Source organism: Lagenorhynchus albirostris, chromosome 1, assembly GCF_949774975.1.
Source record: "Lagenorhynchus albirostris chromosome 1, mLagAlb1.1, whole genome shotgun sequence".
Lineage (NCBI taxonomy): Eukaryota > Metazoa > Chordata > Mammalia > Artiodactyla > Delphinidae > Lagenorhynchus > Lagenorhynchus albirostris.
In genome coordinates, this window is record NC_083095.1 from 37368291 (window position 1) to 37394766 (window position 26476).

The following is a 26476-nucleotide window of genomic DNA, read 5'->3' on the forward strand; positions in this document are numbered from 1 at the left end:
TTTTTTCTATGTATATGGTATATATTAAGTTCTATATATACTAGTGTTTAGTCTGACTGTTCTGTTGATCTATCTCTTCATTCTTGTATAAGTATCACATTATTTTAAGTATTATAGTTTTATAATGAATTTTAATACATGCCAGTATAAATTCCTCCTATATTAAAAATGTCTTGGCTATTTTCTCATGTTTATTTGTCCACAGGAACATTAAAATAATTTTATTAAGTGACCTCCCATCCTTAATGTTAAGAAAAGTGGGTATTTTATTAAACCTAAGAATTATTTTGAAAGGAAGCTCTGTAATAGTCTTCACATCAGGAAACACGTTGACTCCATTTATTTAGGTCTTTTACATCTCTTATAAAATTTGGGGGTTTTTTGATATGTATTTGGCCCATTTCTTCATGTTATTTCCATAAAGTTCATCCTTCTGGCTATTTATTTTATATCCACATATAATAGTAATGATACTACTATACTATCCACTTTCATTTTGGTATTTATAATAACCTTTTATCATTGTCATTTGAAAGTTAAAATCCATTTGACTGCTGCTCATGAATCTTCAACTCTTTATTTCTTAAGGCATCATAGGCTAAGCTTTAAATGGGAAGCTGTAGCAGCCCATAGGTTGTGTAAAAGATTCTTACCTTCAAGGCATATATTCCATTACTTGGGACTTATTTGGTCTTGAACTCAAGAAGGGTATCCTGAGGGAAGAAACAACAAGGTAGATGCTTGCTATTGAAGTATAAGAATGCCAGGGAGGGTATGGGTAATAATTGCTCTGCTTTTTTCTTTTTTTTTTAAGAGCTACATTATTTTATTTTATTTTAAAAAAAATGTATTTATTTATTGGCTGCATTGGGTCTTTGTTGCTGTGTGCGGGCTTTCTCTAGTTGTGACAAGTGGGGGCTGCTCTTTGTTGTGGTGCGTGGGCTTCTCATTGCTGTGGCTTCTCTCTGTTGCGGATCACGGGGCTCTAGGCACACGGGCTTCAGCAGTTGCGGCACGCGGGCTCAGTAGTTGTGGTGCACGGGCTTAGTAGCTCCGCGGCATGTGAGATCTTCCTGGATCGGGCCTCGAACCTGTGTTCCCTGCATTGGCAGGCAGATTCTAAACTGCTGCGCCACTAGGGAAGTCCCTAATTGCTCTGTTTTTAAAATAAGAAAACCGGGAGGCTGAGCTGATATTAAAGTCAGGTCTTCTGATTTCAGGTCCAGTGCTGTCTCTTCCCTCCATGCAGTTGGGTATGAATGATAATACATATTCAGACAGTCTCAATAATTTTGCAGAGAACAAAGATAACCTTTTATGTTTTGTATTATAAAAAGCATATTTTCCTGTAAAGTTTTATATGTTAACTAAAAGAATTAGCTTCGTATTTTGCCTTTAATTTTGCTTTGAACTTTTCTCTGAGTTCTGTTAGTGTGGAGTAGCAGACTGTTGCATGGAACAAGAAAGCTATTTTAATACATGGGGTGTTTGGTGCAGTTCAAAGAGGACTTTTTTCTTTTTGCCAGAAATGAAGTGAATTACCATGACCTTCTTGCATAAGACATTTTCTAGGCTATTTTATTGAGCATGTTCATATTATTGTGCTTTCGGATCCTTTTTTAAAAGTAAAATGATCTTTTACAGTAAACTCTGAGAGAAAAATAAAAGCCGACCTCTACTTGTCCCTTAAATGCTTATTGTTATGAACCTCCTTTTAAAACCAATAAGGATGACATCATATATAGTTCTTAGAGGTTTTAGAAGATACTTAAAAGATTGCTTCTGCTATGGAAAGTGCTGTGGGATTACATTTATCTTCTAAGTATAAAGCATTATATTCTAAAGTACAATAGAAAGTTTCTGATTAGAAATATATTTTGGCTTTTAAAATTTATTTTTGTATATTATAAGTGAGGATAAAAGCAATAACAAGATAATTATCTGTTCCTTTAAATCTTTTTTATAGCACGCCTTATATTACCACCTATTCTTGAGTGTGTATGGAACCTGTAAATATGAAGACAGAGTCGCTCCCTTGGTTAGGTTACATTTTATGGCAAATGGTGTTGGGATAGTCTCTTGTGATTAGTTTTTTGAGATTATGCTGTGATTATATAAGACTCCATCATAGCAGACTGTGGAGAGACTGGAAGTCAGAAAGATGTGCTTCTCCTGGCCTGGAAGGAAGCAAACATGTTGTGAGCTGCTTCTGGGCAAGGAACTGCAGGTGCCTCTAGGAGCTGAGAGCAGTGTCCAGCCTATAACTAGCAAGAAAATGGGAATCTCGGTCCTACAACTGCAAGGAATTGATTCTGTCAACAACTTAAATGAGCTTGAAAGAGGACCCTGAGCTTCAGATGAGACCACAGCCCAGTCAATACGTTGGTTGCAGCCTTGTTGGGACCCTGAGTAGAGTAAGCTGCGTCTGCACTCTTTATTTGCAGAAACTATGAGATAATAAATTTGTTTGATTTTAAGCTTTTAAGTTTGTAGAAATTTACTATGTGGCATGGAAAACTAAAACAATAACTTTAAGGAGGTTATTGAACAGAGCTTAAGTGTTTTCATTTGTAAAATGGGGATTATAACTCTTTATAAGGGAAGTTATAGGACTAAATGAAATGCTGATGAAAACTACCCGGAAATCAGTAGGACATCAGGAATGTTGGTGTGTCAGGCTAGGAAGACGCTGCTTCCTGTACATGGCCAGGATGGAGGGTCACTTGAGAGAGTGGTTTTTGCATCTCTAGGGCACCTTTGCTGGTACCCAGGCCGATGCAGAGTGTGATGGTAGAGTCACAAACAACTGAATTTCAATTTGTGTTTTGTTGAACAGATGTTACTGGAATCTATCTAAAAGGGGAGAGGATTATAAAATTTAATTATGGTTCAATCATGGAACCATAGCTTTTTGAAGTGTTCTTTAAAATCTGGTGAGTTGGAAAAAGGAAAGTTAATTTCACAGCTTAAAACATTAACATTTGAAATATAGATAAATTTCAATTTATCTGTATTTGCATATTTATTTGTATGTGTCTGTGTGAATTCGTTTATTGTTTGAGTAGCTAACAGAGCATTTTTAAAATGAGTCTCCAACTTACAGAAAATGTGCATATGCAATATAAAGAACGTTTTTTCCTGAAATCATGAGTTGCCAACATTTTTCCTGAAATCATGAGTTGCCAACATTATGCTCCGTCACCTCCGAACACTTAACATGTATTCCGGTAGAGCCACAAGGGTCAAATTGGGAAATTAGCATTGATACGTTATTACCATCTAATGTTTAGACTTGTTCCAGTTTTCCCAGTTGTCCTAACAGTGCCCTCTACAGCAAAAGGATCCAGTTTAGAATCACACTTTGCATTTAGTTGTTAGGTCTTTAGCCTTTCTCTCTCTGTCCAGAACAGTTCCTCAGTTGTTCCTTGGTTTTCATGATCTTGACAATTTGGAATCTTATAGGCCAGTTATTTTGCAGAATGCTCCTCACTGTGGGTTTGTGTGATGGTTCCTCATCATTAGATTCAGCGTACACATTATTGGCCTATTGGAATGTCACAGAAATGATGCTATATTCTTCTGACTGGCTCCTTTCATGTAGTGCCTGATTTCAATTTGTCCCAATACTAGTGATGTACACTTTGAATATTTGGTTAAGGTGATGTCTGTGAGGCTAGTGATGTCCCTGCTTCCATGCTCTCTCGGGGGATAGAGTTAGGGAATATATTTATTCCAGTATATATAATTATTTATTTGGGTGTCCAAATTATCCCAGATTTGGCCAGTAGTGTTCCCTTAAACTGGCTTCTGTATCTTTTTTGACATGTGCCCCTAACTCTTTAGACACTTCTTTACTTCCTGGCACAACAAGATGTTTCAGGCTTATCTTGTACTTTCCGTGCCCCAGTGGGATAAGCTGGAATAAACTGTTTCTCCAAGGTTCCCAGTTTCCTATGAGTGGAGAATGATATTCATAAACCAAGATCTGGGTGTTAGTTTACTCATTGCTGTTGGGATGTCTCTGCTTCCAGTCTGTCTTAGAGGATAGAGTATTTGTTCTAGTATATATAAATATTATATATATATATATATATATATATACACACACAGACACACACACATAAAAGATATATAATGTATAAAATATATAAAATTTCATATTTATATTCAGTTTAGAAAAGAAGTAAAGAGCAACCTCCTGTGTGACTAGTGCCCAGGCCATGAAATAGGATATCTCCAGAAACAAACCCTCTGGGTGGTCTTTTTAGTTACAGCACCTTCTCCCCCTACAGAGGTGAGACAGTTCTAACTTCTGCCTTCCTTGCCATGTTTTTATCGCCTATGCATGTAACCCTAAACAATATAGTTTTTTCTATTTTTGAACTTTATATAAATGGAATCCTCTCCTTTATGTTCTTTTGTGACTTCTTTTATGACTTGCTCGTTTAGTTTATCATTGAGATTCATCCATTTTCCACATTGAAATTATGGGCCATTATAGGTTTTATCGTAAGAAGTTCAGGCCCTATTGAAAGACTCAATTAAGAAATAAAGGCACCATAATACCCTGTTCACTTCTACTTTTTATATATTTTATTATAATTTCTGTTCCTTAAATCTCTCAGGTCTCTGTATTTATCTTCATCCTCCCTACTATTACCAATCCAGGCAGGCAGCCTCCTTTGTGGTTTGCACAGCAACAGTGGGTTCTTGCTTGGTCTCCTGGCCTTCATCAATCTTGCTGCCTCTAATCTATTTTCCATACAGCATCTGAAGTAATACTTTTGGTGTTTTTATTTTTTGTTTTTCTTTGGCTGCGTTGGGTCTTCATTGCTGAACATGGGCTTTCTTTAGTTGTGGCCAGCAGGGGCTGCACTTCGTTGCAGTGCGCGGGCTTCCCATTGCGGCTGCTTCTCTTGTTGCGGAGCACGGGCTCTAGGCACATGGGCTTCAGTAGTTGCGGCGCATGGGCTCAGTAGTGTGGCGTGTGGGCTTAGTTGCCCTGCAGCATGTGGGATCTTCCCAGACTAGGGATCAAACCTGTGTCCCCTGCATTGGCAGGCAGATTCTTAACCACTGCTCCACCAGGGAAGTCCCAGTGCTGCTTTTTGAAATGGAAATTTTCTTGTTTCTTCTTTACATAAAAGAAGCACCATTGTCTTAATCAGATATTGCTATACAACTCTATTTAGGCTGTAGATTACTACAGTGAGCATTATTTTTTTATTTATGGGTCTGTGAGTTGTTTAGGGTGGCTCTACTTCATAAGGCTTGGCTCTGGGCTTTGGGTTGAGTTCTGGTCTGCACCACACGTCTCCACATTCTCCTTGGACCAGTGGCTACCCTAGGCATTTTCTTCTCATGGGCACTCAAGAGGCCAAGCCATACCATTGGCAAGTCCCACGGCCAAGCCCGACGTGAGTTGGTGAGGAGGTGTACTCTGCCTGCTGTAATACACTGTAATGTCACAGGCTGAGGGAGGGAATGAAGAATTAAAAACGATAATTTAACCCACCACAACCATTATCAAGTGGCAGTTCTTTCTGTCCTTGTTTTGTTTGATGATTTCTATATTCTCTTATTGACCAGTGTAGTCCTCTTATTTAGCTATGAATTCCTATTAAAATATCATGTTAAATACCACGGAGGAATGTATGTAAAAGAGTACAAGCAGTTGAATTTGGTGACCTGATACAAGTGTTACTCTCAAGGAGTCCTGTGACTTGGAGCAAATCAATTTCAGGTGACTGTCTCACTTTCCATGTCTAGAGGAGACTATTTCTAAATGTATCTCTTGAGAATTCTAAGAACATGCAGAGAATAACCTATTCAAAAGGGTAGGATATTGAAATATTCTTAGGTTTCCTTTACTCACGAACAAGGCACTGATGAGGCTGAACTTGGTTTTTATACCTGTACCTGTGGTTAAGAAGATGTCTCCTATCTCTCAGCTGGGTAGCGTTAGTTGTGTTGTTGACCAGGAGGAGATTTAGCCAAAATATTATAACAATAAACTTCCTTTTTTTTTGTTTTTGTTTGTTTTTGCTCTGCTGTAGGACATAATGATTATATTTGTCCAGCTACAAATCAGTGTACAATAGACAAGAACCGGCGTAAAAGCTGCCAGGCCTGCCGACTTCGGAAGTGCTATGAAGTCGGAATGGTGAAGTGTGGTGAGTGTTCCCTTCCCCTTCTGTGATATGTGGGACATGCTGAGAGCCATGTCAAACTGGGGACAGTTTGAGGACCTGGAGACATGTAGCCTGGATGAAAGGAGATTTAGAACATGGTAATTATCTTCAGGTGTGTGTATGCTGTCCCATTGCAGGGGTGTTGACTTATTCTCTAAAGCTGCAGAGGACAGAGCTGGGGTGAACAGGAGCAAGCTGTTAGAGGCAGATTTTGGCCCAATGTAGGGAAGAACTTTCTACAGTTCAAGTGGTCTGACCACAGAATAGGCTGCTGCATGAATTAGAGAACTCTAGCCACTGAGGTGCTCAAATGGGCTGGATGACCATCTGCCTGAGGCCTTGAAAAATCTAAGGATGAGGTTCAGGTAAATGTTCATGGTTAAAGCTCTGACAAGAAAGTTGACTATCTTGTGGGCTACTTGGGATGACTCGTGCCTATCCCTCCATTTAACTTTCTAGAAGTGGAAAAAATATGCATAGGAGTCAGAAACATGATAGACCTATGGAAAGCACATAGAGTATGGATTTTGTTCTAAGACAGTATGTGTGCATATATATGTGAACACACACATATATATACATGAAAAAACAAAGAGAAATGAGAACATTAGTATAACAACTGACGACGATGCTTACACTGCACTCTCTCCACCTGGCTAACTTGATTCACTTGTTGTACATACTTGCTTGTTTATATACAGTCATATCAGCTCTGCCTGTAATTTTCTTATTCTTCTGCCAGCCAGTATTTTAGCAGTGGTTTGTTGTTATTTCTCTCTTTGTAACTATTTGAAAAATTAAAAAAAAAAATCCTCTCTCTTTTCTCCCTGACAGTCTCTTAGTAGCTCTGCCCCTTGAACATTCTCTGTTCCCTCCCCTAGTTCAGAATTAGAGCAGAAGTTCTCTTAATTTAATCACAGTTCTCTGGCTTCCTAAAATCACTTGTGTTCTCCATTTCCTCTGTAAAATATCCTGCCAATGCCCATGACCTCCCAGTGGGTATTGGTTACTTTCATAAACGCCACTTCAGTTATATCCTTATCAGTAACTAATGGGCTTCTTCCCAACCTGTTTCTACTCATTGTAACTGTTAAATCATATAATTTAATTAAACTTTATGCAAACATATGAAATATGAATAGGAAAAGATAGTTGTTCCTGTGAAAGCTTTGAATAAAACTGTAAAGGACTAATAGCTATTGGGTTAGGTATGGGTGAGATTGGGGCAAAACCATTTATACACCTATAAAGAGTCTGCATTCAGATTGCTTTAGGAGTGCCTAAGTTCTTGCTCTGTTTTAAAGAAGCTGAAACTGAAAATCCAGAGACAAGGTAACTTGTGATTAAATTGGCAGAGGTGCTTAAAGAGAAATCCTTGGCCCTCTGACCAAAGACTGCAAACAAATATATCATGTTTTAAGTAAAACGATATTTTAAATTGTATACTTAAAAAAAAAAGATTTCCAATTTAGCCTTAGGTTAGAAACGCTTTTAATGTACTAGAGTCTGTTAGTGGCTGTGGTTCTCCTGGTTTGGGACCAGGGCAGTAGCACATACACTCCAGCTGTAGGGGACAGTGTATGCGGTGAGAAGAACAGCAGGACTGGACCGCCCCCACACACAGATGGAATCTCATTTTTTTTGTCTCATTACTTCTTGCTAGCGGTGACTATGCTTAAACGACCTAACCTTCCTGACCCTCGATTTCCTTATCTCTGAAACAGAGGTATCTGCTTCATTGAGTTTTGTGAGGAATAAAGACCTAACACAGTGCCTGGCGTTAAATTTTGCTTTTCCTTCCTTTCTCCCTTGTTGAAAGGCTCATATAAATTAGGAGTTTTGATACAATACAGTTTCAGAAAGCAGAGTTCAGAGATGTTCCTGAATTTTTCCTGGAAAAGGTCATTGAATTTGACCAAAAAGTCGCTGTATAGGGCTAAGAAAAAATGTTTCATTATCTTAGATTACAGAAGGAATGAGATGGATTGATGTGCAAACAGATGGATATTTTAACCCTTTACTGACCACGGGAAAAGAGGATTAGGAGTGAATTTTCTTAACTGTGCCTCCCTCCTTTCCCAGCCCTCTTCTCGTCTGCCCTCCTGAGAAAACCCTTGATCTAGATCCTTCCTTCTATCCAGTCTTAGAGGATTAGGGATTCTCCCTGCATTCTGGATCCTCCTGCATAATTCCACTTCCCCGTTTTATTCAGAAATCCTGTCCCGTTTGTCATCACCTTTTTCTTCTGCATTTCCAATCCTTTCTGCTGAGGTATTAATATCGTTGTTTCATTGGTAGGAGGGTACCCACCCAGACTAGCTTCAGGGACAAGGCTTCATTATAAGAATACACTGAAATGCAAATAGGCAGGAAACCAACCTGAATAACTGTATACCTGATCTAGAGCCCTGTGTTGGGACAATAGCTCGGCATCTTTCAGATGCCATCTCTTTATTCACCCGCTGTATAGACACTTGAAAGTAATTTGATAGGGAGGTGATATAAAATTGGTGTTACAAGCACCAGCTCTGCATTCAGAACACTGATTGGTTTTAGATCCTGCTTCTGCTATTTTCTAGCTTTTCTACCTTGGGCAAGTTACTTGAGCTCTCTTGTGCCTGGATCCTCCCCTGTATGTTGGAGATAGTAATAGCACCTTTTCTCTAGGGTGGTTGTCAGGATGGGATAATCTATATACAATAATACACAATGTCTGGCATACAGAAGGCATTCCAGTAGATATTAGCTGTCATGATCATCATTTACCATGGTTGTTGTTGTCATCATCTTTTCGCTGGGGCACTTTCTAATATGGAGCACTCCTATTTGGTACTTTCTCATTAAGCTCACTCAGAGGCACACTGAGTGACTGCTTGGATTACGGTGTCAAAGCCATAACATTAGGAATGTCCTTGGTAGAAAAATGTGAGTTCTTTGTCAGTGACTTTATTTTTTGACCTTCTCAATTTCATTTTATTCCAGTGTATACAATACAACTTGATTTACCAGTTAAAACTAGGAACTCTATCAATAGATTCTAGGGGCTTTATTTTATTGATCCCAACTTAGAATAGGGTCTAGTACATAGAACTTTGTTGGGGAAATTTGGTCAAATAAATTTGAATGTGTGGAATCAAAACCTTTTACTTTGTATGGAAATCTGTTTTGTAAACTCCTTATCCTCATATACTCCACAAAAGAGAAAAGTGTGATCAGAAAGATACTTTCTTAACCATACATTTTGTCCCATTTTACCCTGGAGGTATAATCGACCTTTAATAATATAATTATAATATTATATATAATGTAAATAATAATAGCACTTTATCTGATTACTAATAAAATGAATTATATTTTAGGCTTTTAATTCTTTTCATGAAAATTTTGATTCCGTTATCCCTAGATGAATAGAGCCCTTTCTTCTACTGCAGTTAGCCAAGGATAAGAGAAATTCAGATAAATTTTCTTGGAAGTAAATAATTTAAATTTGCTCATACCTCCTAACTAATATTTCTTTGTATAAATGTGGACAATTGAATTTCGTGAACAAACACAATGGTGGGAGTATAGAAACTAGGCATTCTGATTTTAACTTTTAGATTTTTTTTAGGGAAGATTCATATAAATGTTGTGCCCATGCTAACAACATCTTGACTTATGTCTTTTTTTTTTTTGTGGTACGCGGGCCTCTCACTGTTGTGGCCTCTCCTGTGTTGCAGAGCACAGGCGCCGGACGCGCAGGCTCAGCAGTCATGGCTCATGGGCCTAGCCGCTCCGCGGCATGTGGGATCTTCCCGGACCGGGGCACGAACCCGTGTCCCCTGCATCGGCAGGCGGACTCTCAACCACTGCGCCACCTGGGAAGCCCGACTTATGTCTTTTTTAATTCCATCTTACATTTTTGTCTTTAACCAATGAATATTTAGAAATATTTTGTGCTCATAGGACTTTGGAAGTTATATTTTTGTTACTGATTTCTATTTTTATTGTGGTCAGAGAATATGATCTATATGATATCAGTTTTAGTTAAAGTTTTATTAATGACTTGTTATGTGATCATTTTTGCAAATTCCATGAGCTTTTATAGCTCAAGCTTCTTAATTGTGCAGTTCAAATGTTCTATATTCTTTTTCCCCATCTATTTTGTTAGTTTCTGAGAGAGATACAGTAAAACATCCCATTATATTGATATTAGTGTATTTGTCAATTTCTCTTTTTCTTTCAGTCACTTTTTGGCATTTTGTTTGTAGGCTGTGTTTTCTTGTTGTTTTGATGTATATGAGCTTAGAATTATTTACCTTCCTTTTATAATCTACTTATGAGACCTTAATAATGATTTTTGCCTTTAAGTTTATTTTGTCTGATATTGATAGTGACTCCAATTTATTTGGTTAATTTTTGCCGTTGTATCTTCTTCTACCCCTTTACTCTCAGTTTTTCTGCATGTTAGATGTATTCCTTATAACCAGTCTATGGCTAGATTGAAAAATATGTCTGATCTCAGAGTTGCTCTTAATTGATTAATTTAGTCTGTTTATGTTTATTGTGATCGTTAGTATTTGGGTTCATTTCTATCATCTTATTTTGTGCTTTTTAAAAAAATCACATATTTTCTACTTTTTTTCCTTTTTGGAGTTGATCATATTTTCCTGGTTTCTTTTTTCTCTTCTGCCAGTTTGGAAATCATACATTCTGTTTTAATTCTTTTAGTGACACTATTTCTATTTTTAGCATGCATTCCTGATTAATTTTAGAATCAAGCCACTCTAATAGATATCTCTCTTCCTAAATAAAAATTTTTCGAATGTTCTAGTCAAAATTATTCCTCTCTCATCTTACATGTTATTGTCTGGTATTTTGGTTCTACCTTGTTTCTGTACCTTGAAAAATTATTATTATTTTATTCAGTGTTTTTCAGATTTACTCACATATTTACCAGTTTAGTTTCTTACCACTGCTTCTTGACTTTCTTCGCTTCCTTCAGGTTCATTTTTCTCCATCCCAAAGAACATAGTATTTATTTCAAAGGGGCTGTGAGTGATATATGTTCCCAATCTTTTTAAACTGAAAATACCTTTAATTTATCCTCACTCTTGAATGATAGGTTAGCTGGGAATATAATTCTGAATTGAGAGCTTCTTTCTTTTTTTTTTTAAATTTATTTATTTTAAGTAATTTATTTTTGGCTAGTTGGGTCTTTGTTGCTGTGTGCGGGCTTTCTCTAGTTGTGGCGAGTGGGGGCTACTCTTCGTTGTGGTGCCCAGGCTTCTCATTGTGGTGGCTTCTCTTGTTGTGGAGCATGGGCTCTAGGCACATGGGCTTCAGTAGTTGTGGCTAACGGGGTCAGTAGTTGTGGCTCACAGGCATCGGTAGTTGTGGCTCATGGGCTCTAGAGCGCAGGCCCAGTAGTTGTGGCACACGGGCTTAGTTGCTCTGCGGCACGTGGGATCTTCCTGGACTAGGGCTTGAACCCATGTCCCCTGCATTGGCAGGTGGATTCTTAACCACTGAGCCACCAGGGAAGCCTGAAAGCTTCTTTCTTAAAGACATTATCCCATTGTGTTCTGCTATATAAACTTACAGTAACTGAAACGTTTTGGTACCAGCACAGGAATAGAAAAATAGATCTATGAAAGTGTAGAAAATCTGGAAGAAGATACTTTTATACACAATTATTTATTAAATGACAAGGCATTTTATAAAAATCAATGGGAAAAGCTTATTTAATAAATGGTATGTGGAAAGTTGTACATCCATTTGGAAAAACATAACATGAAATATCAATATGACATAATAGAAGCATACATAAAATTTCAAATAGGTTTGAACCACAAAAGTGTTTAAAAAAGATATAGGAGAATATTTGTGTAATCTTTATGTGAAACAAAAAGGCAGATGTGACTATGTACTAAATCTTCTTATGACAGAAGACACCATGAGCAGAGTTAAAATATATATTAACAGCTAAGACAGATATTGAATACAACAAAAGTTATCATTCCTATATAAAGAGCCTTTGTAGGTGATTAAGGAGATAAAGAGCAAAAGAAGCAAATACGAAATATACAAGTAAGAGAAAATGAAGGGCAAACATTTTAGTCAACCTTGCTAGTAATTGAAAAAATACAAAGTAAAATGAGACTGTTTAGTCACTTGCCAGATTAGCAAAGATTAAAAATGATTTTTAATGTCCAATGGTGTTATAAGAAAATAGGTAGCCCTTAAAGTATTATTTAGATTATAAATTTTAAAATAGTTTTGAAGGGCAATCTATCAATATGTATCAAAATTTTAAATTTTAATTTAAACGAGCAACTTGGTTCAGCAACTTGACTTCTTTCTGTTTATTATAAGGGAGTAATTGGATACAGGTACAAAGATGCATTTTCATTGTAATGTGTAATATAGTAGCAAAGAAATTGGAACCAACCTAGAGTTCCATCAACAGGGGACACTTTAAATAAGTGGTGCTATACTCATAGAGCAGAATGCTATACAGATTTTTTAATTGTTATAAAACGATACATTTTTAATAAAGAAAAGGGAGTTTATACAATTATATATATACACACATATATACATACACTATGTATGTCCTAAAGTTGTATACAAAATATGGAAAAGTATAAAAGCATTAAAAGAAAACTGACTTTAAGCCAAAATTTGTGATCGTCTATATTTTCCAGATTTTTTCAATTACTTTATTGTTTGAAATAAACTTATTTGTGTTAAGTATGTAAAAAGAATACACAGACACACACACACGCAAAAGAATTTAAGGATGTATTATTAAAAGTGCATTATTTATAATCAGTTCCTAACTTTTCCTTATCTTCTTCCTGAAGAAGATTTCTAATTTCATGGTTTGGAAACTGAGATATACCAGCACTCTTTAAAAGAGAAATGGATTTAGATTTAGAAATGGAATAGATGACCTTGAAGTGGAAACCTAAAGATCATTTGGGCTATTGTCCCTAAAAAGTCATTACTGATTTTGCCAGTACAGTCAGTTACAAATATAATAATCTTTAGTACGTGCCCCACAGGCTCCAGAAATAAAAGTCAGGCTCCTGTTCTAAGGCACATTCTGTGAATAGACTCAGGTCTTCCAGTGATATCACTGCTTCATTTTTACTCTGGCGACTGGGGGAACTTGACTGCTGGGTTGGAGAAGAGACGGGAAAGCAGTGTGTTATCATCTGCTCTCTGCTTTAGGCTCCCGGAGAGAAAGGTGTGGGTACCGCGTAGTTCGAAGGCAGAGAAATTCTGATGAGCAGCTGCACTGCCTGAGCAAAGCCAAGAAAAATGGTGGGCACGTGACCCGCGTGAAGGAGCTGCTGCTGAGTGCCCTGAGCCCAGAGCAGCTGGTGCTCACACTCCTCGAGGCCGAGCCGCCCCACGTGCTCGTGAGCCGCCCCAGCACGCCCTTCACCGAGGCCTCCATGATGATGTCCCTGACCAAGCTGGCTGACAAGGAACTGGTACACATGATCGGCTGGGCCAAGAAAATTCCGGGTAGGGCTTTCTGGGTCTTAGCTTTAAATTTATTTGTGGAAAGGGCCGCCTCTAACATTTATGGGGCAAGAATACAAAATGGGGGTCCACATTGTGTCTTGGGTATTTAGCAGTTTGAGAGCTTGATTTATAACCTTTAAAAGAAATATGTTCTTTCTTCCTATTTTGACATGTATGCCTTTAACACGTCCTGGAAGACCAGGTTCCAGTTCAGAATTCTTGAATTCCTCTGAGTTCTGTACCAGACATGGCAGTGCAGAAAGAGTTGTATATGGTGGACCCCTTCTCTTCCTGACTCCTTGCCTTCTTCTCCCACTCCTGGATCCATCCCACACCACCTTGCACACACTCCATTCTACCTGTCCACATCTCCTACAGACACTAGCCTGTTGGCCACGTCTCATGCCTAGATCTGGTCTGGGACGAAGGACCCAGGGAAGAGACCCACCCAGGCTCTGGAACTGGATATGAGGCCATTTAGGCAGGAAATTCTAGGGTCCTGGGACCTGGAACATGGTCTAAAAGGAAGGGATCTGGGCTCCACCTTAACCCATCTCTTGGCTGTGGAATTCTCACCTTGGGAGGAGGGGTGGAGCTCAGTATGACCAGTATGAAAGTGAAACGTTTCTCAGATGCTAAATAGGAACTGTAAAATTTTGTTCCAATAGAGAAAGAATCAGTATATATGTGGATAAATAGAGTAAATCAGCTGTAGAAGTAACATGAATCATCAATAAACCTGGAATGCTTTTTAACTTGATAGACTTAAAAATGGGTTTGGTTATTCGTAAATTGTCATTTAGAACATTCATTTTCCATCCTATAATGTGTCTACTTTCCAAGACCAGTTTGTAACATATACTGCACTGTCACCATCTAATTATTATTTGAATTGGTGTTTCTGTGAAAGAATGAATCAAGGATTCTAACATAGAATGACGGCAACCCACCATTCCCCTGGAAGGGCTTCTCCATGTACGTCTATACATTTGTCTAAGAAATGAGGTCTCTCTCCAAGTTCTAAGCCACTAGGGACAATTTCCATGGCCTGGAGGTCAGCAACTGCATTAAGCACATTTTAAAGATTGAGAAGGGGGCATGAAGCTGGGTGACAGAGCAGCTGGGTGTAAGAGCCTCAGGTAATAGTATCCATAGGGGTCATTTGTTTGCTTCTGAGCTTTCTGAGAATTTCCGGGTTTTCCACTTTGGTTTTGATAGTCTAGCATCTTCACCTTTGCCAGAATGCCGTTTTATTCTCAGCTCTTTCCCATAGGAGACAATACTGACGCAATTTCCTCTAGCTTTTGCTCTACGTGTACTCCAAGCCTAGTTTTCAAGATCCCACGTGGAGAGTAGTGGTGAAATTAATTACTCCTGAGAGCTGTGCAGCTTCTTTAAAACCAAACTCTTAAGCTGCATTAGTCCCTCTTCAAGCCTGGTATTTTGGAAAATTTTCAGAAAGCTTAGGCATAGTCTGAAGCTGTGGGATTTTTTTTCCCCCTTTCTCAGCTAATATAGTCATTGTCTAAACCAAAAAAAATTGGAATATCACCTAGCCTTGGTTTTGCTGAATATCTACAAGTATGAAAAGCTTGATCTCCTTTGGGTAGGCTTATTGTCTATAACTGTGGGTGAGATTGAAACGTGTACACATATCAGGAACTGGAACTGAGTGTAGAATGTGGCTTTGGAAAGAATTTATCCATCTTTCCATTCATTACTCTATTAAATTCTCCTTTGTGCAGATTTGTGTTATAATCGTTCAAAGATTTGAACCATGTGTGTTCTCTGTGCCATAGTTTCCTCATCTGTGAAATGAGGATGATGAGAGATCCTAGCTGTCGGAAATTCTCAGAGATAGGCCTTGTTGCCCCCATTTTTCCTGTAAGGAAACAAAGACTTCATAGGAGATTAAGTAACTAGCTGGGATGAGGCCGAGCAGGGTTCTAAGCAGAATGCATTGCACTCCAAGGCCATTTGTTTATATTTACTATACTTATATTATACTGCCTCCTCCTCTTACGGTGGCTTACGGAGGAAGCACCGGTGATCTCTGCTTCTGAAGTGCTTACCTCCCTTAGGGACCTGTTTCAGTTGTTACCTATCCTCTTCAGCGTACAGTAGCTTAGAGACAGCACACCTACTCAGAAGAATGATTCTAACGCTAGATGGGAAATGTTAAGCAATTGAAGAAACTCTTTCAGCTGGAGCTCTGACTTTCTGCAGGGGTTGGCCCTGCTCTCTCTGCAAGCCTTCCATCTGCACCCCCACTCTCCCATCCCCCCACTCCTTCTGGCCCCAGTCATGGGCTGGGCCATATTGGCAGCCCCTCTGACTGGCAGCTGAGCTCTGTCTTTCTCAGTAGTGCAGAGGGATTATTAGGATATAACCAACAAAGGTCAGGGCCAGCTTTCTGTTCTTCCCTAGCATCTGGGGAGCTGTATAAGCCCAGGTGACAGTCCTTTAGAAATTCTGAATGAAGTACATTTCTCTCTAGAAGGGGTTTGAGACTAGAAAATAGTGAGTACTCACTTTGAGTTCAAGATTTTCTCACTTGTCAGCATTTAGCAATGTCTTTAAAATATTGACTTCCCCCCCCCCCGCCCTGTATGATTGCTCTTCTGTTTTTATGGAACGGGGGAGCTGAGGAGGAGGGTGGGGTGTGCTCATGGCCTCTTGCTTTCCCCAGGCTTCGTGGAGCTCAGCCTGTACGACCAAGTGCGGCTCTTGGAGAGCTGCTGGTTGGAGGTGCTCATGGTGGGGCTGATGTGGCGCTCCATCGACCACCCCGGCAAGCTCATCTTTGCTCCAGACCTCGTTCTGGACAGGTGAGAAAAAATACTTTGTGTTTCTTCTCTTGACTGGTTTGAGTGAGGCGCTGAGTGAAGTGGAAACAAAGTCCTGGGTTCTGCAATTAAAACCTTACTCCTGAGAGGGCAGGTAAGAGGAGGATAATGTCATGAGTTCCTTCACTGGGTCAAGAACCCAAGAAGGAGAGCATGGGCACAATGATTAAGTGTCCTATGACTCATTCTTACCTTTTCTTAGAATGAAAAGAGCATGGGCACAATGATTAAGTGTCTCGTGACTCATTCTTACCTATTCTTTCAGTGTGGCAGCATTCACTGGCCAGACCACAACAGGGGCCTGTGTCCTGCAGGGTATATGGCCACTAAGTGTACACGTCAACTTAGATTTTTCTGCCCAAAAAACTCCATTTTCAGGTTATAATTTTAAGCTGTCCTGCTGTTTTTTCCACTGGTAGGGACCCTGTACATCTCCAGCTATTTGGACAGGTGATGAAATTCTTACAAATCTACCAAGTTTATTTTAACATGCTTTAACTCACTCTAACTACGTGTACTATATAGCATTTTTGGCAATAGCCGTGGAACGAATGGTTATTAAAACCAGATGAAAGTTAACGGAAACTGGGGAACGATAGTGTTAATGTGATAACTTGGTTGCATTTAGTTTTCTTTTAAAGATGGTGCAGAAAAGGAACCAATTTTTAATTGACTTAGGTGAACTGTTCGTGGAGGGAAAGCTGGAATGTACAACACTCAGGCTTTTTAGGAGAAAAGTAGAATGCTTTCTTGGGGTAAATTTGAACAGTTTGAAAATCTCCATGGAAATTGATTTCCACATTCCTTATATTGAAAAAAGTGCTAGTGTTGAATATTCAGTCACATTTGACTCTGTGCACAAAGAAGGATGCCTAGTGTTATGAATGGAAAGGATCTGCCCCTTGGCATTGCCTCTTTAAATCATCAGAAGATCCCCATGCACATCTTACTCAGATGAAAAGTAATAGCCCAGGGAATTAGCACCCATTCTGTCTGTTGTCATGGATGACAGCATTGACAACACTGTTCTAAGTAACAGAGGTGTGTTGGTGGAGAACAGGGCCGTTGGGAAGAGCTGGAGCGTGGACTGTGGCTCCACTAGGAGCAAGCCCAGAGGGAGGTTCTGGAAGCCCAGACCCTTCAGTAGCAATCAAAATAGCTAACTTATTGGCTTCCAGGCACCATCTTAAGCACTGATATGTGTTAAGTCATTTCATCTTCACAACAGCCCTTTATGGGTAAGCACCATTATTATCCCTGTCCTTCAGATATAGAAACAGGAGGTAGGTAACTTACCTGCAGTTAGCAAGTGATGCAGCTGGGCACAGGGGCTGGCTGTGAAGTTCACACTCTTACCTACAACAGTACATGCCTCCCAGCGGGATAGAGAACTGGAAGAGGAAAGAGGAGGAGGCCAAAAGGCAAAGTAACTTTCTACTTTATTCTTTTATCTCAGAACAACTCTGTTTCACTCTCTGTGCACCTCAGAAGCCTGCTCCTCCTCATCTCAGGGTACCATGTTGCGAGGCAGGCTGCAAGGCCAAGCACCCAGCCAAGCCATCAGTCTCATTCATTCATTCATTCACTCATTATATTCCACTTGGCATTTAAAGGCACGCACACACACAAATATACACACAAAATTCCCTAGAAGTTAGTGCTAGGAAGAAGTTCTATCCTTTGGTGAACCAATAAATTTGCAGACTTTGGGACTGTGTTATTTTATTTTTTGCCTTGATTTCTAAAATTGATGCCACATTTAGTGTTTATTTTCAGTGACTATTTCATTCCTGGTTTTTAGTACAACTAACTTACCTCTTTGTGCGGGTTCTTTAACTCCCATGTGTATATAAATTACTGTAAATTGACACCAATCCCAGATAAATTTTAGGCTTACCTGTTGGTTAAGTAACAGAAGAAAAAAAAAAGTAATTTTTCTTATATGTTATTTTAATAGACTCACATTACTTTATAAATATTTGGATGTGTTATTTTTTACAACATAGAAATTGAGTATATTTGAGGATGAAAGAGGAGTTCTTAGGAATTGTAAATGCATTCACATTGAACAGGCATTTTTTTGGAGTGCCTACTAGTGGTTATTTTTTGTTGCAGTCCCTACTTGATTTGAGCACTCTGTAAAGTATAGAATTTCAATTCCGAGACTCTTAGTGCATCTGTTATACAGATAAATACATTTTAATGTAATGGTTATGTTTCTGGAGGAGCTGCTTATTCAAAAATGTTCAAAATGTGACTTATTCCAAAAGTCAGGGATCATGCACCATAAAAGTGTTCTATTGTGAATCTTTTTTGCAACGTGAATAAATAATTTTCACACTACATGAAAATAATTGTCTTTTGGTAGATTGTCCTGTCAGAGTTCCTTTAAGTGGTGGTATGACCATGTAAGCAGTGAATACAATTAAATTAGCCTATTTATTTGTGGAGACTGAGACTATAATTTGTTTCCCTTTATTCTTGTTGAGGCTTCTGCAGCGAGAAAACTTGAACCTACTGAGGATGAGAGGAAAATCCGGGTATCTCAGCTTATTTCTAACAAGGTAGTTCTTTTAGTAATCACTAGAATCCCAATTCATGTGAAGATCTACCACAGAATCTGAACTTCTACTTGCTCAGAACATCATATATGCTAAGACATTATGTGTCCTTAGCATCAATAGGAAACTGCCAAATGTTATTAAAAAGTCAGAGGAAGTGGATGTTTATGGAGTTCTGTGGACTCACAAGTGTAAATGTACTGAGTTTGCATTCACCTCAGGTATTTGTATATTGAACTTTCTTCAAGAGACTGACAGAATTTTCACTTCTGAATTTGTATTTCCCTTTTGTACTCAGATCATTTCACCTGAGTTCAATATTTAAGTCCTTCCCATGTGCTAAGCTCTCCCAACCCTATTGCCACCCACACAAAGACAGACAAACTGTGGTCTATTAGCCACATGTGTGCTGCCAGCGGATATATATATGCCAGTACAAAACAGTGAACCCCAAAGGGAAGCCCACTCTTTCAACACGTTGTCCTTGGTATCAAACAGAATATTTTTCTTTTATAAAGGGAGTGGTTATCAAATATAAGATAGTCCACATGGAACTACTACTTTTATTTTTATTTAGCACTGGTTTTTGGGGAAATGGAGTGTAAAAGTAAATTTCCATGAGTAGTTTGGTTTGATTGATATATTGTTTCAGTATTTTAACATCCAAATCATATACCCACTAGGTTGAATTCAGATCTTTTAAACCTGTCTTAATTTCTTACTCGTAATTCAGTGTCAATCATAGTTACTTACAGAATAAATGAAATAGGTCTCATTGATTGTAAAGTCCTTCCTCACTCTGTTCTGTATAACTCATTTTAAAGTAGAACTCTATTAGGGTGTCCTTTATAAGATATTGTACCTTATTGCCCCTATATTTCTCATTTATTTTCTAGAAATGTATTTGTTTTCTACATCCTGTGAAGTGAATAAAAATATTGTAACCTTGCCACCCCTTGAATGAGATGGTTGGCTCTCACACCTGCTGGAGAAAGCAATCAGACCTTGCTCTTTACAACTGGTTGAGAAATTCACTTTTTCCATGCGGTACATATGTTCTGATTACTTTGAGCTGCAGCATTTATCAAGGCCTAAGATACCCTGAAATATAAACTCTACCTCCATTAAAAAAAAAAAATTTAGTTATTTATTTTGGCTGCACCGGGTCTTAGTTGCGGCATGCAGACTCTTAGTTGTGGCACGTGAGATCTAGTTCCCCTGACCAGGGATGGAATCCGGGCCCCCTGTCTTACCCACTGGACCACCAGGGAAGTCCCTCTACCTCCATTTTTGAAATATGAATTTACATTTTAAATGGTATGTATTTCGATGAGGAAATGGTGCTAACTTCAGTATTTAGAGATGTGTTTTTAGGCACTTCTGGCAGCTTCTGCAAAATAGGATTGATTTCAAATGAGTCCCCTTATCGTACTACTTGGGGAGGTGTGTGTGTGTGTGCATGCACACATGTGCCCGTGACCCCACCTCTGAGTCTCACAAAAGAGTAAAGAGCCAAACTATTAAATTGTCAATGCAGGACTTGTTGGATTTTTTGTTTTTGCCCCCAGAGATATTTTAAAACTAGCTTTTCTCAGTATCAGATGTCCTTAAACCCACCAATTACAGTTTCCAATAATTAATTGTCCTAGGCTGAGTGATTTGATGATTGGCTTGAGGGACATTCAAGTGAATAAGTGAATAAGTATTTCTTGTGCCTCTGCTATGTGCAGGGCATGCATGTCCTTACTGGACATTAGCAGCAGGCTGCCTGGGAAAGCCCAGAGCAGGGGAGGTGGGCGGATGGCATATGGAGGGCTGGGCCTTTCCTATAGATTTTGGCACCCTTTGCCCAGGGCTCTGATTCTCCAAAGTGGCCTTTCCCTTAGGAGTGACTTCTAGGGGGCACTGACATTTTATCACTTAACCTGTGCGCTTTCAGGAAGTCTAAACTGGTTTCCAAAGTTACCGCGCTTGTTTGCCAGTGTGCGCAGTTTGCATACTTGTAACTTTGTGTAGTGAGCTTGCGGGGGTGTGAACGCTGTGGACTTCAGGATCCTGGTAAGCGGGCATCCAAGCATAGCACCAAATAGGAAAGGCTTTAGCAGGATTGGTAGTACCCACCAGTGCCAGTTCATTTGAACTCTACAGAGGCCCTTTCTCCAGCTACTACCATCACTGGAAATGTCCTGGCTTGGGGTTGGGAGAAGGAGGAGGGACCAGCCAGTGTTCTTTGAAGATCTCAGGTCCCCTTCAGGGGCTGCTACAGAGACTGAAAATGAAACTTGCAGAAACTCATGGCCACCATAGCTGCCCTTTGCTGTGTACTGCAGGCTTTTAGAAGCAAATGAATGTTTCGTGGCGAAATCATTTAACTGCTTGCTTGTCAAGGACTTCCAGTAGCTCTATGACTGATGATAATGGAAGTTGTTTTGGGAGCAGTGAGGTGGAATAATGTGTGTCTGGCTGGAGTGAATTGAAGCTGATATTTTCTAGGTACAGTTAAAGTAATTTACTTCAAAAGTATGCTTAAACATTCATTTCCGTAAGGAGTGCTCAAAAGAATCTCGATTACATAGTCCAAAGTTTGTCTAAAACTTTTGCTTAAAAATAATCTTTGGCACATCAAAATTACCATGTCTCCATTTCTACCTTCCTTTCCTGATTCTAGTCCATCTTCTGTAATTGTGATTTCTTTGTATGTCATATTAGCTTTTCTTCAAACTGCATTTAAATGTCTCTTAGTTTCCCCACCAGTTTCTAGTTGACCACCAGGATGTGAGAGTTAAGCCCTAGATATAAAGTAATATTTCTTCTTGGGATATTTGCTTCTGTAATGTTCAGTCTTTCCTCATTAATACTTCAGAGTTTTTTGATGAGAACATGGACTGTATCATTTTAGTAATATGTGTCATATTGAGGGCTGGTTGGCTGACATAGTTTAGATAAAAAATAATGAACAGAAATGGTATTCCTTTAAGAAAACATTTGGTGAATAGGTAGGAGGAAAATGTACTTCCAGTGCACACTGTTGCCTAAAGAGTATATATTCAAATGTTTGCTTTATGGACTTCTAGGAAATGCCCTGTCTTCCTTATATAAAAATAATTCTAGTAATTTCACATTTCTGGGTGTGGTCTCATTACTATCTTGTTATAGTTAAAGGGTGTACAAGATGAAACTTGAGATTAAAAAGAAAATACTCCTTATTGCTTTCGATGGTTACCGGAAGCTGTATGTTCCTTACATTTCTAAATGGACTTTTGTAGGGATGAAGGGAAATGTGTAGAAGGAATTCTGGAAATCTTTGACATGCTCCTGGCAACGACTTCAAGGTTTCGCGAGTTAAAACTCCAACACAAAGAATATCTCTGTGTCAAGGCCATGATCCTCCTCAACTCCAGTAAGTAACCACACAGCTGGTCCATGTTTTATGGGGGAGAGATGCTGTTTCTAGAGCTGGCATGGTGTTGAGGAGTACTGAATTTCTTTCTTTTTTTTTTTTTTTTCTGAATTTCGTATTTTATTTAAAAAGGGGAAAATGGCTTTCTTTCGGACTTTTCTGTTTCATTTTATAGGCATTTAAACTGTAGTTAACTTTTGGTAATTTGAATATAAATTATTCGTTGGGTGAATTACTGGTAGTAATTTAAAAAGTAGCTAAAACCACTCTACTGGAAAAGGAAAAAACGAACTTCAAAATGTTTACCTCTCATCCTTTTTTCTTTTTTTGACATTTTAATTTATTTCATTGTGATGTAATTGACATATAACACTGTATTAGTTTCAGGTATACAACATAAATGATTTGAATTTTTTTATAAATTTATTTTTCTTTCTTTCTTTCTTTATTTTTGGTTGCATTGGGTCTTCGTTGCTGCATGAGAGCTTTCTCTAGTTGCAGCGAGCGAGGGCTACTCTTTGTTTTGGTGCGCGGCTTCTCATTGTGGTGGCTTCCCTTGCTGCGGAGCACGGGCTCTAGGCGCGCAGGCTTCAGTAGTTGTGGCACACGGGCTCCAGTAGTTGTGGCTCACGGGTTCTATAGCGCAGGCTCAGTCGTTGTGGCTCACGGGCCTAGTTGCTCTGTGGCATGTGGGATCTTTGCAGACCAGGGCTCGAACCCGTGTCCCCTGCGTTGGCAGGTGGACTCTTAACCACTGCTCCACCAGGGAAGTCCCAGATGATTTGAATTTTGTGTATATTGAGAAATGATCACAATAAGTCAACACCCATCACCATACATAGTTAACAAAACTTTTTTCTTGTGATGAGAACTTTTAAGATCTGCTTTCTTAGCAACTTTCAAATATGCAATACAGCATTATTAACTATTGTCACCATGCTGTACATTATATCCCCATGACTGATGTATTTTATAACTGGACTTTCAGCCCCTTTTCAGTGTTTATACGGACCTTTTACATGGTTAACATGCATTTATATTTACTATTTTGGGTTCTGCTTTTACAAGTTCATTTATTCATTCATTTCATTCATTCATTCACTAAAGATGTTGAGGATATATGTATTCCTGCCCTCCCATGGCTCATAGAGAGAGAGAGAAAACAAATTCGCTAAAAAGAATGATCTCAGTGCTATCACAAAGTGTGTACAGAGCACTGAGTACTCTGGGAAGACAGGAGGAGAAGTGCTGAAGTGGTTGCAGAAGGGAACGATGTTTGGGTGTTGAATGAGTTGATGGGCAGGTGGGAGGGGGAGGCAGGGAAGAATGAAAGGACGGGGGTAAGCCAGGAGCTGCAAGTCATGCTGTGGAAGAGCAGGGGGAGGTGGACAAGGTTGTAAAATGCAGTGTTGAAGATTACTGAGTGTAACTCCTGTTGAGAATTGTTGCCTGGGGCATTGAGCAGCCCTAGAAGAGGGTCAGGCAGGGAAGTATCATGGACAGATAGGCATTCTTTTTTTTTTTTTGGTGGTACGCGGGCCTCTCACTGTTGTGGCCTCTCCTGTTGCGGAGCACAGGCTCTGGACGCGCAGGCTCAGCGGCCATGGCTCACGGGCCCAGCCGCTCCGCGGCATGTGGGATCTTCCCGGACTGGGGCACGAACCCGTGTCCCCTGCATTGGCAGGCAGACTCTCAACCACTGCACCACCAGGGAAGTCCCAGATAGGCATTCTTGAAAGGTCACTCTGGCTTCCATGCGGAGGACTGACGGGAGAGGGGAGAGACTGAGGCAAGGGGCCTAACAGGGGTTATTAGGAACAATGAGAGCCAGAACTAAGTTGGTGTGGAGGGGCCTGGGAGGAAGGGACCTGACTTGAGGGAAATATATGGGTTAGAGGTGGGAAATGAGGAAAGCATCTAAGATGTATGTATGTTGTAGCTTTGCTGTTTTTTTCTTATTATGTAAATAATACCTGGTTATTGTAAACATTCAAACAAAAGAAAAACATACAAAGAAGAAAATAAAAATCACTAGGAATCCCCCCTCTCCGCCCTAGATAACCACCATATCTTCGGTGACTGTTCTTTAACAGCTCTTGATAGAGAGATAGAGACAGATATGTACACATGTGCTCATATATAAAATTTTACATAAACAGCATAGCATCTTGTATTAAAAGTTATGGAAACTTTGAAGGAGGCTTGCTTTGATCCCATTTTTTCTTGATCCTTCCACCCAGACACCAAGTAGCTAATCTTAACAACCAGAGGGTAGCCTTGATACCTTCTTCCATCCTCTAATAATCATTTAAAATAATACCTCACCTCCAGTATATACACAGACCTTTTTTCCCCCATTTAAAAAACTTGGGACACTACATACAAATACTTCTTTGCATCTTGCTTTTTTCCTTTTCAGAATGCTGTGAAATCCCTTCAGGACAGTGAGGAGAGATCTAACTCAGTCTTTGAAGCAAGGGCATTGTCTACATCGTTCAGCCTTTTCTCTATTGATGGGCCTTTGTTTAATATACGTTTTCTATTTTTTTTTACCATTATAAACATTGCTACAATTAATAGAGACATATTATTTTGCACACATTTCTAAGTTTCTGTGTAGTTTTCATCCTGTTCAGTTTGCTGTCTACCTGATGGTATTCAATCCAGCTGCTGTACCAGGTATTGATTGCTTTGCTTAGCTGTTTACTCTTGTTGGGCCTTTAGGTTATTGTTTTTTGTTTTTTCTTTCTTTCTTTCTCAAATAATATGTATGTCCAGGTTTTAATTCTCAAGTGATGACTTACAGACTTCATTTGGGCAATGTATGGGGCTTTATTGCCTAGATTTTATCCAATTTTAGAGCATAGTGTTTGAAACAGCAGAAATCTGTGAGGTGGTATTATGCTACTTTAGTTTAAATCAGACTAAGCAGCAGTTCCTGAAGCCAAAACGCAATGCAGAACCTGTGGCCACATGGGTCGCAGGCTGTCTCCTGATGTGGGAGCAGCTGACCTCTCCCCCTCCAGCCTATATTCATTTCCTCTCTAATAGGTGCTCTTGGGCATTGGCACTGGTTTTGATGAAAGGGAAACACATAGAGCAGTGCTTCTCAAACTCTCTATGGTGAAGCACCAGGTTTCTTTTTCTTTTATAATTTCCAAATTGTTATAGTTAGTTTATTTTTATTTTTATTAGAGTATAGTTGATTTACAGTGTTGTGTTAGTTTCTGCTGTACAGCAAAGTGAATCAGTTATACATATATCCACTCTTTTTTATCTTTTTAACATTTAAATATTTATTTATTTATTTGTCTGCACTGGGTCTTAGTTGCGGCATGGGGGATCTTCGTTGCTGCTTGTGGGATCTTTGTTGCGGCATGCGGGATCTAGTTCCCTGACCAGGGATCGAACCTGGGCCCCCTGCATTGGGAGCACGGAGTCTTAACCCCTGGATCACCAGGGAAGTCCCTATTCACTCTTTTTTAAGATTCTTTTCCCATATAGGTCATTACAGAGTATTGAGTAGAGTTCCCTGTGCTATACAGTAGGTCCTTATTATTTATCTGTTTTATATATAGTAGTGTGTATATGTCAATCCCAATCTCCTAATTTATCCCTCCTCCCCTCCTCCCTGGTAACCATAAGTTTGTTTCTACATCTGTGACTCTATTTCTGTTTTGTAAATAAGTTCATTTGTATCATTTTTTTAGATTCCTCATGTAAGCGATATCATATGATATTTGTCTTTCTCCATCTGACTTACTTCACTTAGCATGATAATCTCTGGGTCCATCCATGTTGCTGCAAATGGCATTTTTCACTCTTTTATGGCTGAGTAATATTCCATTGTATATATATACCACATCTTTATCCATTCATCTGTAGATGGACATTTAGGTTGCTTCCATGTCTTGGCTTTTGTAAATAGAGCTGCTATGAACATTGGGGTGCATGTATCTTTTC

At 39.2% G+C, this 26476-nt stretch overlaps 1 protein-coding gene across 1 annotated transcript in view; it reads left to right on the top strand.

The window, feature by feature from the left end:
• ESR2 (estrogen receptor 2) overlaps positions 1-26476 on the top strand; it is a 196069-nt gene that overhangs the window by 18264 nt on the left and 151329 nt on the right. The window contains exons 5-9 of the mRNA XM_060141624.1: positions 6057-6173; positions 13407-13706; positions 16396-16534; positions 19042-19116; positions 22380-22513. Coding sequence (XP_059997607.1) covers positions 6057-6173; positions 13407-13706; positions 16396-16534; positions 19042-19116; positions 22380-22513 — 765 coding nt within the window. The remainder of the gene's footprint in view (positions 1-6056; positions 6174-13406; positions 13707-16395; positions 16535-19041; positions 19117-22379; positions 22514-26476) is intronic.